Source organism: Toxotes jaculatrix, chromosome 23, assembly GCF_017976425.1.
Source record: "Toxotes jaculatrix isolate fToxJac2 chromosome 23, fToxJac2.pri, whole genome shotgun sequence".
Lineage (NCBI taxonomy): Eukaryota > Metazoa > Chordata > Actinopteri > Toxotidae > Toxotes > Toxotes jaculatrix.
The window spans coordinates 6,205,727-6,220,413 of record NC_054416.1 but is presented as its reverse complement, the minus strand read 5'-3'; the positions used below and the strand labels follow the sequence as shown (position 1 = coordinate 6,220,413).

The 14,687-nt window shown below is 42.2% G+C and overlaps 2 protein-coding genes across 3 annotated transcripts; one reads left to right on the top strand and one right to left on the bottom strand.

Moving 5' to 3' along the window:
• Positions 1–7,394: 7,394 nt before the first annotated feature.
• Positions 7,395–8,737, bottom strand: si:ch73-335l21.4 (E3 ubiquitin-protein ligase-like). Of its 2 annotated transcripts, none has more exons than XM_041030772.1 (2): positions 8,197–8,737; positions 7,395–7,821 (listed from the first exon to the last, which is right to left on the bottom strand). In XM_041030772.1, exons 1-2 carry the CDS (start codon positions 8,675–8,677, stop codon positions 7,763–7,765), a joined length of 540 nt encoding a protein of 179 aa, XP_040886706.1. In that variant the 5' UTR covers positions 8,678–8,737; the 3' UTR covers positions 7,395–7,762. The 2 variants fall into 2 exon arrangements, with proteins under 2 accessions (XP_040886706.1, XP_040886705.1); XM_041030771.1 differs by having other exon boundaries at positions 7,395–7,824; positions 8,197–8,734.
• Positions 8,738–13,075: 4,338 nt separating this feature from the next.
• On the top strand, positions 13,076–13,714 carry si:ch73-335l21.2 (RING finger domain-containing protein). The gene has a single exon (XM_041031815.1). The coding sequence runs from the start codon at positions 13,076–13,078 to the stop codon at positions 13,712–13,714; it is 639 nt and encodes a 212-aa protein (XP_040887749.1).
• Positions 13,715–14,687: the final 973 nt, after the last annotated feature.

Below are 14,687 nucleotides of genomic sequence, written 5' to 3'. Positions count from 1 at the left end.
TATCTGTGTGTAGTCATTGTGTGTTTGGTTTGAATGACAATACTTCAGATGCGCTTCAGAGCATTAACACATCTGCTAAGCCCATGTCACAATGTTGTGAAAAGGTCAGGTGTAAAGGAGAGGTATAAATCTCTCATCAGATCTATGCCTCGGCCTCTTTGATAGGGCTAAGAGTGTTATTTTTATGGTGTTTACATCACTGGTCGCTGGCCATGTACAGTCCGTACTGCTACATGTTGTCAACAGTCCAGGAAGTCTTCCGGTCTTTATGACTTCCTCCACAGCGCAGACCACAGAAAGCTCGCTGGATGTAGGACACGGAAATAGCTTTTGCTCCCATAGCAGATGTGGGAATGTTAATGTCAGCGCTGTTCCATGCTCCCAGATTGTTTCCTTCCCATCATTCACACTTATTCAAATACATAGTGGGGTTTGGTTGTGGGTTAAGATGTGAAAGGAGAATGTGCAAAATATGTGTAGGGCCAGATTGTTCTTTTTTTTTTTATTTCTATAATTTTCCTCATACAAGTAGCCTCAACAAACCACATAAGTATTGCTACAGGTGTTTTAGCTTAGGTGAACCAACTGTATGTTGACCTAGCCAATAAAGCCCTGGATTATAGTCAGTCTAGCGCAAGCTGCTTCTGCTAATCCTCCCAACTTTCCCTCTTTTCCCCCTCCCCAGCCTTCCCATATAGGTTTTAGGGCAAAGTTAATCACTGTAGACTCAATAAAGTTAGTTTACACACACACAGTCGTGGTCAAACTAAGTGGCTCCGATGGTTGGGTCCATCTTCTGGATGTCATGTGAGGTAATCTGATCCACAAATGCCACAGCCGACGCAACCATTTTCTAATGTATTTCCAGCTCTCTTTTCCTCGCCGCCCCCTCTTTCACATAGTGTACTTAGCCAAACACAAAGCCTTTCTCTGTCTTTTCCTCCCTCCCATTCCATACTCCCCCCCGCTCCACCAGCAACTAATACTCACCCTCTCTCTCTCTCGCCTCATGAGAGAATGTTTGCCATGATTATGGATTTGTCTTTATTACAGGCTGCATACGAAATTAGCTCTGTCACTCTGTAGCTGCTGGCAGGTCTGAGAAAAAGGGAGATTGAAACTGTAAAAAAAGTGCCACATGGAGTGAGTGAGTGAGTGGGGGAAAATGAGAAGGGGAAGAAGAAGGAGGGCGTTTTGGGGGAGTGGTGATGGGGTGGGGGGTGGTGAGGGGGGGGTGACTATGAGGCCTCTGTGCTTTATTTTCCTTGAAAGCTCCCTGAAAACCACAGACACATGGTACAGAATTCCCCTCACAGTAGGAGGAGCGGGGTGGGGGGGGGGGGGGGGTAAGTTTTGCAAGAGAACACCACACTGTCTGTGATCAACACACACACACACAGGGACTAGGAAAAGAAGGGAGTGTGTGAACCAGACGCACAAACACTCAGCTACACAAAAGGCAGCACAGAAATAGGGGCACTTTGAAGATACCGGCAGGCCAACGCCTTGACATGCCAGCACACGGAAACCTCAAAACATCATATCACCTTAATACCTCTCAGTTCTATGGGAAAGTGGATGGTCCCACTTTCCACGGGTATTGGTCGGGTGGTGGTGGTGGTGGTGATGGGGGGCGTTAATCCAATGTACAATGTGTTTAACTTTGACTGGCAGATCCCTCCAACCCCTCCACCCTCTCCTCACTTTGGGGCCCCTTCTAGCTGCAGATTGAGGACAAGCGTAGAACTGGTATATAGATGGAGCTGGCTGACTGGGAAAAGGTGAAGGGTCAGGTGGTGTGAATGGACCTGTTAGGAGCTGTGATCTTAGCTTAGCGTGGACCCGATGCCCCTGAAACAAGAATGTCAGTTTGGCTGTGTGATAAAGATGAAAGCAAAAACGTAAATTTTGCTCTTAAACTGTGTGTTTTTTTTGTTTTTTTTTTAAGATGACCAGAATCCATAACCATAATTCTGCGATTTATCTTGTCCTCATTAACTTAAATTCCTTTTGCTTTAAAGTTACGAAGCAGCCCAACAGGACACCACAGCACGCAGACTGCAGCATAATGGGTGAGTAGCGCCATCTAGTGGAACATCTGGAACCTGGTTTTCCTGTCAATGCACAATCAGGTCACCTGAGGTGTGTTAATCCATAGCGTCAAGTCAGTTCAGTTAGTATTAGCGATATAGATGAGATTATAGAAGCATATTCTCGTGATAGCAACCAAAAATATTTCCTTTGTGGCCAAATGTTTTAGGACTAAACCACATAATGACTTTTCTTCAGATACTCTATGTATATGTATGAATGGCTTGGCAGAGTAAGAGAAAGACCTCCTCACAAAGAGGAAGATCAAGTTTTTCCATCTCATGGCATGTTAAACAAGCTGCTAGTGGCCAGCATGCTGAAACCCTCCTTCTAAGCTGAGATGGAAAATCTGTGTCAGCACAGTGAGTAGCCGCTGCCTGCCTGGGAACGAGGACACAAGGAATGGGAATACAATCAATTTATAAAAAGCCTCGAGTATGACCTTGCTTCCTTCTCCCTCTTCATACTTGACATTACTTTATGCAAATCGTTTGCCAAATGAGGCAAAAGTTATGCTCAAAAAAGCCAAGTTTGACCTCTATGCTTTCAAATTATTCCCAGCATGTCTTGTAATCCGTTTGTCTTGCCACATGAGTGGTTTTTACCACACTGAATGACACAGTAGGCCAGAGAGCCAAGGCAAGATCAAGAAAGTATTTAAAAAGCCATTTCATTTATTTTTTACAAATGAGTAGGTACTTTGGTGATCTATAATGATCACCAAGGATGGACTACAGAACTGCAACAGTTATTTTCATCATCAAATAATCTCACAATCAAAACCTTAATTGATTAGTTTGCTTCCTGCGGAACACTACAACCTTATGACTTACATAAGCTGCTATCTGTGTTGACATTTTTCATGACTATTTTTCCCTGTTTTATTGTTGCAGTTGTTATTAGTATTATATTTTTACCTATTAGATATTTTTCTTACATACAAAATATCCCAAAAAAATGACTGTTATTTTTCATTATTCTTAACAGCCATTGTTTGACCAAGAACAAAATCACAAGCACTTTTCCAGCTTTTATTTTGAATTATTCTTGCTGCCCATAAACAATTTCAACATGCTTCCATCATTTCTCAGTTTGGGACAGTTTCACTGACTTGAAGGAGATGTTGCCAGTTGACATTTGTAGGTAATCAAGCTCTGACAAATCTTCACTAAGCTCCTCAGTTGACTTTACATCAGACAGATTAAAACCCCCACTCCCACTTCCTTCATTGTCCAAGAGAGCATCAAATGTTTTCATTCCACTGTCAAGCCCTCTGCTTTTAAAACCCAGCTTCTTTTCCTCAACACTACTGAAATCTTCTACCTCATCTTCAGCATTTGTTTCAGGACCTCTGCTGGTGTTTTCCCTGCTGTGCACTCCATCATCAGAGTTTAAGGTCCAATAAGCCACCCCTTCTCTCTGCTTTGTCACTGCCGTAGTGTTTGGAAGATAATCCATATCAGCTGGTGTGACTGGTGTCTGGGTCGTCGCTCTGACACTGCTGAATGAAGCACTTCCAAGAATGTCAGCGTATGTGACAGCTTTGAACCTGGCAGGGAGCTTGGGCAGCCTGACAATGGCTACATTTACAGTATCATTGGTCAGAGAAGTGGATTCATTCAGCTTTTTGGTCTTAATGTATTTTCCTCTCACACGTTTCCCTCTCACTGTGCTGCTGGTGGAACTGCTGAGCAGACTCGCTTTCATTGCAGCAGGTTTGGTTCGGCTGGGCGTCCTCGGCTCAGATGTTGGGCTGGATTCAACTTTGAGGCCCCCTGCTGATCTGAGATGAGCTGAAGAGACTCTGTGCTTTGGTGGTGCTGTAGTTGGATTTTGCTCAGGGTATTTCCAGTGTGTTTTCTGATGTGCATTTGCAATTCTGTTTCGAATGGGTTGAAATCCCAGAAAAGTATAGATTTTGCGGTTCTTTTTATATTTGTCTGGAGAAAATATGCTGCTCTCCACTGATTCAGTGCTCCCTGCAGTTTTCAGAAGTGGTTTAAAGCCTTCACTGCTTAGCTCATTTTGCCTTGGTGTGGATATGTTGCTGGTTTCTGGCTCTCTTTCATCTGTTTGATTGTACCGTCTGTGAATCCTGCTGCTTTTCAGTTGCCAGATCTGTGAGCTCCTAGGTTCAAAACCTTGCTGGTGTGTGGCAGACTTGTCTGGTTCGCTAACTAAAGCTTTGGCTCCCTCAAGTGGTCGAGTGCCAAATCCTTTGAGACCATAGATTCTTTTGTAGATTCTGAGCTGTCTGTGATGTGGGTTGCTGTCCATGCCAGCATCACTTTCAGGCAGCGGAGGGTGGACGTCCATAAAACCTGATGTGAACAGTCTTGGAGTAGAAACAGTTGTGGATTGGATTAGATCTAAAGAGCCAGGAGAAGGTGGCAAATATTGTTTGGGTGTCCTCTCAAGTTTTGCTGGTGTAGTAGTCAGAGTAGATGCTCCCCTCTGGCCAAAACTATATTTTGGTGACAAAGGGGGATGTACGTTTGCAATTTTAAACTTATAGTCCTTTCCTTTGTCAAAGCTGTATTGTTGAGAGTTTGTCCTTTCACTGGAGGAGGGAACAGATGGCTTCTTCACTGCTGGCCACAGAGGATTTTTAAAACCCCTGATGCCATAGATGCTTTTTGCGGATTGCCCTGGTTTGTAACCATACAATGATTCGCTTGTAGCTGTATTAACTCGGCTTCCTACAACAGATTTCTCACTGGTCACATAGTTATCCTGGGAAGCTGCATTAGGAAGAGGAATAAAGCTTTCCATGGTGCTGTGTCTTCCTGAAACACGGTGAGAGGAGAGTTGAGTGGGAGGATAAATGCTAGGGAAGACTTGTTGGTATTTGGTAAAACTGTGTGTCTGTCCACCATACTGGGCCACACTGGTGTGAGGATACAGTGGAGTGGTATTATCTTCCTTGATTGGATCTTTACTGTGTAACTGTTTCGAATTTGAAGGAAATCTGCTGTAAACTTGTGCATCAGAGGACCTTTGCTTATTTGTGCTCAGTCTGCTTGAAGCTTTTTGCCCACCACTTGTTACAGTATTGTCTGTCTCAAACGAAGGCTGGGAGTCCTTGAAAAGATACGACTTCACATTTTTGTGTCTTAATGTCTCACTGCTGGACCTCAGCCCCTGGGAGAAATCTGTGATGGATGATGCCACTTTTTCCCGGCCAGGGTTGTGTTTAATAACAGAGGTGTCCGAACCTTTGCTGATTGATGGTGCATGAGAGGCAGCTTGACTTGCAAAGCCGAAAAATTTGCTTGATTGAATCCCACTAGCTCTGACCGCAGAGAGCTCATTTGTCTCTTTATATCCACTGTAATGCCCTCTTGGAGTTGGCAGTGAAGTACTCCAGTATTCAGCAGTCTGTAATGGCCAAGCTGTTTTGTCTGTAGCCAACTTTGGAGGGTAATTTCTAGGAACTTTTGCTTCTTTGTAGGTTTTCTGAACACCTCTGGGCTCCCAGACTTGCAAAAAACTAGAGCTGTACTGAAAGGGACTGCCAGCTTCTTTTTTAGATGATTTTCTAACAATCAGTGGGTATGAATTTCCGGCCTGGGCTACTTCTTGAGAAAGAGGGTGGTAATTTAATCTGGATTGTGCCCTTTCAAAGCTCTGTCCTCCATGTTGAGAGTGACTGGTGAAAAGACTGCTTGTTGGCCTCACTCCACCTGCACCGTAACCTCCCTGCATTCTGGTTATTCCTGCTCGGAATCGTCTGTTACCTGGGGTGTTATGACCGTAACTAAAGCTACTGTTTGTAAACTGTAGAGGGTTTGATTGATGGTCAATGATTGACAGTGCTTCTCTAAAATTCCCGCCTATTTCAATTTCAGTATTAGTTCCAGTTTGAAGTCCAGTTTCAGTTGACGGCAGACCAGGAGCGGGGGGGTGATGTTGGCTATATGGAGAAAACAGTGATCTCAGGATTTTGTGTTTCCCTCCATTGTCTGTATGGGTTGTCATGGGATTGGCTAAAAGTGAAAAAAGTGAAAAAAAAAAAAAGGAAATAAGAAATTTCATTTTATTCCTTTTAATTCCAGCAAATAAATCACTTAACAGTGTTGTGTACTGTGAAGATATCAAAAGAAAAAGTCTGGTATGAGGTTAAAGTCCAAATTTAAATCTTTGCCCTTGTGTTGCTTAATGAAATGTTCTTATATTTAACACCTCTCTTTGATATAATACTTTCATTTTATACATTTCTTTAGTTATATTTAACCATAACTTACTATTTCTTAAAATCAAATGGATTTACACATCTGCCCTCATAAGTTGCTATTATTTTCCCATAACTAACATCCTTGTGTTCCTGCATTTTTGTATCATTGCCAGGGGAAAACATGAACTTTCACAGTTAAAGGCATTCCAGAGAAAATCCCCGTTCTGCTATCATTAAAACAATCGGTTGCACTTTTATAGAAACAACCTTATCAGCCTTCATCTAACCCAGTGAGCCAACACATGCCACGTGACATTTCTCAGTGCCATGAAGATGAGCAACAGCTCAGCTCACTGAAACTGCCGACTCCGCGGAATTGGTCCGACCTGTTTACACTCACCTATTGCAGCATCTGAACACATGATAAACGTCATGACAGATGCAAAGACGAGCAGGAAGACAAAAACAGCTCTGCAAAGAAAAAAAAAAAACACTCAAAGGCGCATTGTTGCAATTAATGAAAATACTAATGCTGTCAATCAATGCTTGTTTCCCTTTGAATAATTATGTGTGTTTACCTTGAGTAAAGAGTAATGTTGCCTGACATGGTGGACAGCTTCTCCCCAGGTTTGAATGACTGTCAAAAGAAGATCTCAGAATAATCTGCCCTAGTGTTGGCAATGCATGTATTTTACTCATCAACCAAATGAGGCACTGACGAGCTTTGCTGTTCTGTTGCTGGTTGGCTCTGATTGGAGCCAATGCTGTGCACCTGGTTTCAGGTATAACCCACTTCCGGGAGCAGTTTCAAAGGTAGTTTTCCTATTTAATCCCATTTCATGTTGAATATTTTATAGTTTCTTTAAATATTTGATACCTTTCCCCCAGTTTTATGTTTTTACCCTAAGTTTTCTTTGAATACAAGGGTAATTTTGGCCTCTAACTTAACTTCTACTTTCTACAGTCTGTTTTCGATCAGGCCTAGGTGTGATGTAATGTGCTAATCTCACTGTGCTTTTGTGCAAACAGGCCAAAGCCTGACCAGTGTCTTTCGTTTTAATAACAAAGACTCTGACTCACCCAAATTCCCCAACCAAAACTTAGCATGGAGCCACAGAAAACTTCAAAATGAACTTGAGACCAAAACTCATTTATTTTTCCTTAAATATGTAACAAATATTCCAAAAATAAATACATACATTAAAAGAATAAATATTGAATACATTTGTGGATTAATACAGCCCTGAAATGGGCTGTGCAGTTTTCCTTTTTTTCACATATTTGAGTACAACAGCTGCATAGTCGTCATCAGTTAAACAAGCGGTAAGAAAGCTGAAAAGCTAACAAATAATCTTGTTCATGTGTCTTGCCAGCAAGGTTTCGTCATTATGTTTGGCTCTCCATAAATCATAGTCAAGTTCATCCATGTTGGGAAGGAGAGCCATTGGAAATAAATACAAAATCACATCATCCAGGGTATCTGAAGCTGTGGGCAGCTCAAAACATGTAGCAGGACATCATGGCGAGGCTCCTCAAGTCACTGCTGGTCATACAGTCTGCTGAAGGAAAAGAGGACACATTAGAAATAATGTTGTATTCACTACTTTTAAAATAAAACTTTCTGTTTTCCTTGTATTTTGCTCTAGCCTACTTTACGGCCACTTTTGAGAATAAGAAATCAGCAACATGGAGGCTTTTTTTAAAGAAATGTGGCACGGTTTACACATTAACTCAATCTGAAACAAAAATCTTTAACTTTATAGCCTTATATAAAAACAAAAGCCTGTATTTACAAATCCTGTTCTGTTGAGAACTCCTTTATACTGTGCCCCAAATAATTACTCCCACATTATTTCTTCAGCCAAATACATGACAGGTGGTAAAACTAGTTATGAGCTTTTTTCATGAACCACAATCTGGTGTCTACTTACTTTCTCTGTCGCTCTGCCGTAAGTTCTTCCCACTAATCTTTCGCCAAACTTTCTTCCAAGATCGCCGGAGCCTACCACCCCCGGAGACCGCGGAGGAGTCACTCTCCTCGGCTGGGGTCTCGGGAAGCGTCGCTCCCTCCTCGTCGTCACAGCCGTCTTGAACTTGACCGTCCGCCTCCTCCGGGTCATCGTCGTCCTCCTGGTCGAGGACTCCCGCGGCCAACAGCTGCTCCAGGACGCACTCGTCCACCCTGAGCTCGGCTCTCATCTTCTCTTCGTTGGAGATGGTTGTGGTTTGCCGGCACAGCGGGCAGGCGATTAATCTGTCGGCTCCCAGGTGTCCCTCATCGTGCCCCAGGGGCCGGGAAAGAGCCAGGAGGCAGCTCTCACAGAAGCTGTGTTTGCAGTGGAGCTCCCGGGGACACCGCCGACCCGCGTTGTAGGTCCGGTAACAAACTCCGCACTCAAGCTCTGAATACATCACGCTTTCTGGTGTGGGTCGTTTGTGAATGAAGAAGTGAGCTGTCCAGGCTTATACCTCAGGGTGTGAGGGTGTGCGTAGGATGAGGAGGAGGGACTCACAAGTTTGATCATTTGCCAGAAACGTATCAGGATTGAACCAAATAAACACAACCTCTGAGTCACCGAGCTCAAAATACACGTGATGCAATGAAACCAAAGGGACTGTGACACAGACACACAGACACAGACACAGACACACACACACACACACACACACACACACACACACACACACACACACACACACACATTTAACATATTAGGCTTGGTGTTGGTTTTAATTTCTGAATCATTCATTGACACATGCACAATCCCTCAGTCAGTGACCCTGATAAACAAAGGTCAAAATCACAGTCAGAGGTCACAGGTGAAAGACACTGACCAGCTGAGTGTTTTCTTGAATAAAACTTTTAGAGCCTCCTAAAAGTTTTATTTAAAGTTTGAGAAATGTATGTTTGAGGTGCCACAATCAGGCTTTCCCTTCTTAAGATTACCCCTATTTAATCTAACTTGACTTTATCTCAGAGGTCTCACCTCCCCTCCCCTCCCCTCCCCTCCCCTACCCTACCCTGACGTAACAGGGTGTGTGTTTGTGTATTATGACATGATGTCAGCACTTTAGTTCCTATGGTAATCCCCAAGCAACCTTCCTCCTATCAATTGTTCCAGCCCAAACTCCTTTCATGGTATTTCCGCAGCAACCTTGGACGGCAATCAAAAACTCTCTCTCTCTCTTTTGTTAATGTTTTCTGGGCCTTCCCGCTTTTTCCTCCTTCTTCTTCAGGGGGTGTTTGGTCATGCAAAACACAACTTTTCAGGCTGAATTAGAGTTAAAAGAAGTGTCTTCCAAAAAAATATGTGCACAGTTTCAGTAAAACCTTCAAGAAATGATTTACTTCACTCTTTAGCAAGGTCAGGTTTATGTGGTTTGTTTTTTTTAAATAAATGCCATAAAGCTATTCTTTTAGTAACAACAAGATATTTTTCTTAATGATGACTTATTCATTCATTCAGTCTTTGCATATTTAGTGAAATGTTTTGTTTCAGAGCTGAGATGAATTAAATTTACGGTACTGTTCGCAAACTCTGTGTGTCATGGAAGGTGACACACCCCCTCACAACATGTTTACATCACTGATAGAGAAAGGTAGTGCAGTAAGATAGGTTTCCCATAAGCATTAAGGCCTTAAGGCTATTACATTGCCAGTAATCAGTGATGAGTCACACATTTTTATAAAACTAAAGTAAAAGTTCAAGTAAAAATCAGCAAACAGGCAGATTGTTTTTCTAACCCTTAATTATACGGGGGAAGTTTCTTTGAGTTGTGTCTCTTCCTTCAGGCTCTTTTTGCACAAATCCATGTGTGAATAAGAAAATGAATGACCTCCATTTAACTGCTTCAGTTCAGATTCCTGGTACTGTGCATGCTACTGACTGTCATGCTGTCATGGCTTACTGGGGCACGTAAATAGAATAGAGCCATCTGTAATATTATTAGTAAAGTCTGTGCTTTTTCTATATGGCAAGTCCACGTCCATCAGGTAATGTAGTTGCTGTCCTGTGAAAACCTTGTTTCTCCAGAATGTCGATTTTCCACAATCTAAGAAAAACAAAAAAGTATCCCATTAATCTTAATTAATTTGAATCTCAGAAGGAAAGTCACATTAGCCTATGTTTTAACACTTTAGTCAGTCTGACAATGTAACACATGCTAACACTGAAAACTGCAGCGTAATCATCCAGGAAATTTGCACAACCCTTTCTGGTTACAAGAAAATCATTCAATCAGAGTGCAACAGACACTGAGCCACAGGCCATGACTCGTGTAACTTTATCTGCCAGTAATAAATGTACGTGTTTACACTTGAGAGGAACAGTTTTCCTGCTCTGAACACACTCGTATTCTTTTCTGTTCTGCCCCCGCAACTTATTTACTTTTACTATTTTTTTCTCACATGAAAAATGCAGTACTGATCATTTTCAGTCTGTAAAACATATTTTTATATTATCAGTAAAGAAACTTAATTTCATACAAAGAAAATTATTAATAATTATACCCTCCTCCACATTTTGCCATTTTAAAGCCCCAACATGTTGACAGTGAGGAAGCATAATAACATAATGCATAAGCAGAGTAAGAAATGCTGGAACTGAAAGACTCTAATCTGTCATTTTCTGTCTTGTGTGTCCTGGTTACCTTAACATTACCAAGGGTTTAATTACTGCTTAGCCAACCACAGAGGCCTCATGGGAAACAAGACAGTGAGACGAGGGCGAGCAAAATCAGGTGAGACAGAGCGAAAACAGGAGGTTGCCAGTGAGCCAAGCTTAGACACGTAGCCACAGAATATTAAAGATAGAAATTTAAGTGGTTAATGTTCAGACAGAAGAGGGAGGAAGGCACTCCGCCAGGATGAGATCTGTACCAACATGTGAAGAAGTATGAACTGTGTGAGCGGAAGCACGGGGGTCGGAGGTTGGCATCAAAGTGTGCTCTGATCAAAGGGGTTTGTGCGGTCGGTAAGTGGGTCTCTTATCTGCATCTTAATGTTTAATGATGGAGCACTGCCAGTTTCTCTTGTATAATCTTGCTGAAACTGGTGGCTGACATGGATAAAAGAGGGTTCATTTATTCAAAGCAAGTATTCAGTGCTGGCTTCAGCATTTCTCTTTCACAGCTTTTTTTGTTATTGGATATGATATGCTGGGTTTTTTTTTTGGTTTGTTTTTAGCGAAACAAAATGCTTATTGTTGCAGTAAACCATGTTTTTACAGCTACTTTAGCTCTGATTGCAAGAAAAGGTTTCAGACTATGTGTTGCCATGCACCAATTCAAAGGAGACCCCTTCTGCTAAGCAACAATCCCCCCGTGAGGTACCATGGTTTGCCTTGTAGTTGTCCCATGTGAGCAACCAGCAGGGACAAAAAAAGTCTCAGTAAAGCAAAAGCTAATGCTTTGTATGATGAATTATAGTTTTTATATAGCATACAGACATTCAAATGTGGGTCGTGTGCTAAGTGAAAATATAGAGCAGTGTAAGTGGATCAGATCAGAGGACTGTATAACTTACAGAAATAGTCATTTTGTGAAATACACTCTTCTGCTTCCTTGCTAAGAGAGTGGGATAACTGATGCCGCTGTCACAGCTGTCCTTTCAGAATGATGCTAAGCTAAGCTAAGTGGCCAGCAGCCAATTAGCTTAGCTTAGCATGAAGACTGAAAAGAGTGGAAAACAGCTAGCCCGGCTCTGCCCAAAGACACAAGAAAGCTACCTACCAAAAACTAAAACTTGTTTTGTCACTTTGGTTTTTTTATATTAACAACTGAGATATCATGTTAATTAACAGATATGAGAATGGAATCAGTTTTCCAGACTGTCCTCCCAGGAAAAATGATAGCATCAGTCATTTTGGCAAATGCCCCAAAGCATATGTTTATGATCAGTGACAACGCCCTGTAGCAGCCCTAGTGATTCTCTTGTCCACCCAATGCAAAGCTGGAAATAGAGAGACACTGCAATAGTCTCCTTATGTTATAAAACGGTTTTATTTTTGAAACTGAAATGTTATTCTGTCTTGCTGTTAAGTGCATCAAGTCAGAAAATGCTTATGGATATTCTGGACAAATAACTTATTTTATTGTTTAATTTGGCATACTTAAGAAATAAGAAAGAACATAACAAAATGTGGAACTATTCCTTTAACTAAACCTTTACTTGACCCTCACACATACTTATTGGGAAGTCTGGCTCAGCAGTTTAGTCATTCAATATGCCTGGGCCCTGTTTCTCTTGTGTTAATTCAAAGTTTCCTTAGTGTTATATTATGCTAACAAACTCATGCTCTCTCACTAAATGATGAAAAACAAATCTAAATCGAGAAATGTAGAGACACACACATGCACACAAACTGAAAATATTGGGATGGTGACTTATTGCTTCCTTTCACAGCTGTTTTTTTTTCTTTTTGTTTCTCAACTTCCTGGACATCCTCTGAGTGTCGTGCATGCCAGCACACACTACATGGAGCAGGGGTGATTGTGAGTATGTCGGGGGGAAATGGTTAGATGGTGGATGTCTGAGTGGTTAAATGGATGAATGCTATGACTCATGGGCTGTGGAATCTGTTCATAAAACTTAGATGAAACAAAGCAGCATCCTTGGGGGAGCAGATGCTGGTGTTTAAATGCCACATACGCTTCTGGTGTACTCTTAAGTCTCACAGAAGTATTCTTGAAGTGACCTTGAAGTTGTTTTCTCTTTACAGATTTTACCATCTTCTATTAAAGATTAATCTACAACTTGCATCTTGCTGTCACTGAATTCCCAAGCCAACTCCACTCATCCTCCCTCCCACCATGACAGGGGATGTTGTCCCAGCTCCCCAGCAGGGGGACCCAGCTGTGGCGGCACCCGCCCTTGGGGAGCCCATGGATGTGGAGTGTCCCATCTGCTACCAGGAGTACGACCAGTACAACAAATGCCCACGGATGCTGGAGTGCCTCCATGTTTTTTGCACTGAGTGCCTCCAGAAGATCCAACTCTGCCCAAGCGAGCCCCCTGACACCCGTAGCCCACCAGCCATTCCCTGCCCCCTGTGCCGCCACCTCACCCCCCTAGAAACTGGGGATGCCCTCTCTTTACCCTGCAACTCCCGCATCCTGGCCAGGCTGCCCCCCATGGCTTTCCGCCTGCCTGTGACCACGGCCACCCGCCTTGCCACGGTCACCCAGAGAGTGGTACTCTCCTTGGAGGGAGACAGCAGGGACACCCGCTACATCATCCTGCCCACTGTCAGCCTGCGGGTGCAGCAGATGCACCCAGACAGACCGTACGGCACAGCGCCAGGCCTGGTGGGTGAAGAGGAAGTCATACAGCAGAGCAAGAAGACGCTGTTCTGTGTGCAGCTGCTAGCTGTCATCTTCTGGGTTCTGTTTGTGATCACCTGTGTGGTCGGGGTGGTGTTTGGGCCACATTTCCTGAACAGGAAAAATTAATAGGAGACAGGAGCCTTTTTGTAGCAGATATAGTTCTTGATATGAAGTCTACAGGAAAACATTGTAAAAAAAAACAAACAAAAAAAAAACCCCAAAAAAAAACAAAAACAGGCTGACAAATGAAATTTTAGAGCACATGACATACAAATTGTTTTTCAGTAATATTTTTATGAATGTATTTTTGACCACTGTGGTTTTTCACCATGAAGTTATGAGACCGACTCAAATTCTATTTTTTTTCAACTACCACCATGGTATAAACCAAACCTCACTCACTGTAGGCCCTCTGCATATTTGTTGCTCTTTCTTTAATAATAAACTGATGAAGAGTTCCCTCTAGTGGTTTATTTGGAAATGGATGGACTGAACTCTCACCCTGTAATATTTATTAGTTTTAAAACCTTATCATGTGCCTCTTTTCTCTGAGGTGTTGCCATTTATCATTCACGTCCATGTTGTTTGCAGTTTTTTCCCTGTCACTGTTTGATAACATTGCTACACAGCTGATAACTGTACTGCTAATGAATAAAGTGAATAAAGCTGGCTTATAGAACTCATTTGAACTGTGTCAGGTGTGTATATTTAGACAATCACAGGAAACTGGGAAAGGTAAGGTAAATAGTGTGTGTGAGAGAAAGAGAGGGAAAGAGAGAGTGCCTATTTGTTTTTATATCTGTGACAGGGAATTTAATTTCCTTATCCTAGAAACTGTTTAGTGGATAAGAAATTGAATTACCTTCTGAGGTTCTCATTCAAAACAATGGTGTTTTATGTGAATAACAGCTTTTGGCTATGATGATGAATCTGGCTGAGATGTTGCAATGGGCCAGATTAAATAATTTTTTAGCTTTAATGGTGGAATTTAATAGTGTAACTGCGAAATGATAGTAAGGTTAATGTGTTTTCCTCTCTCCCTCTTTCTCTATGTGCGTGTGTGAATACTTTTTCTGTATTGGGTTGTGTGGATCTTTTT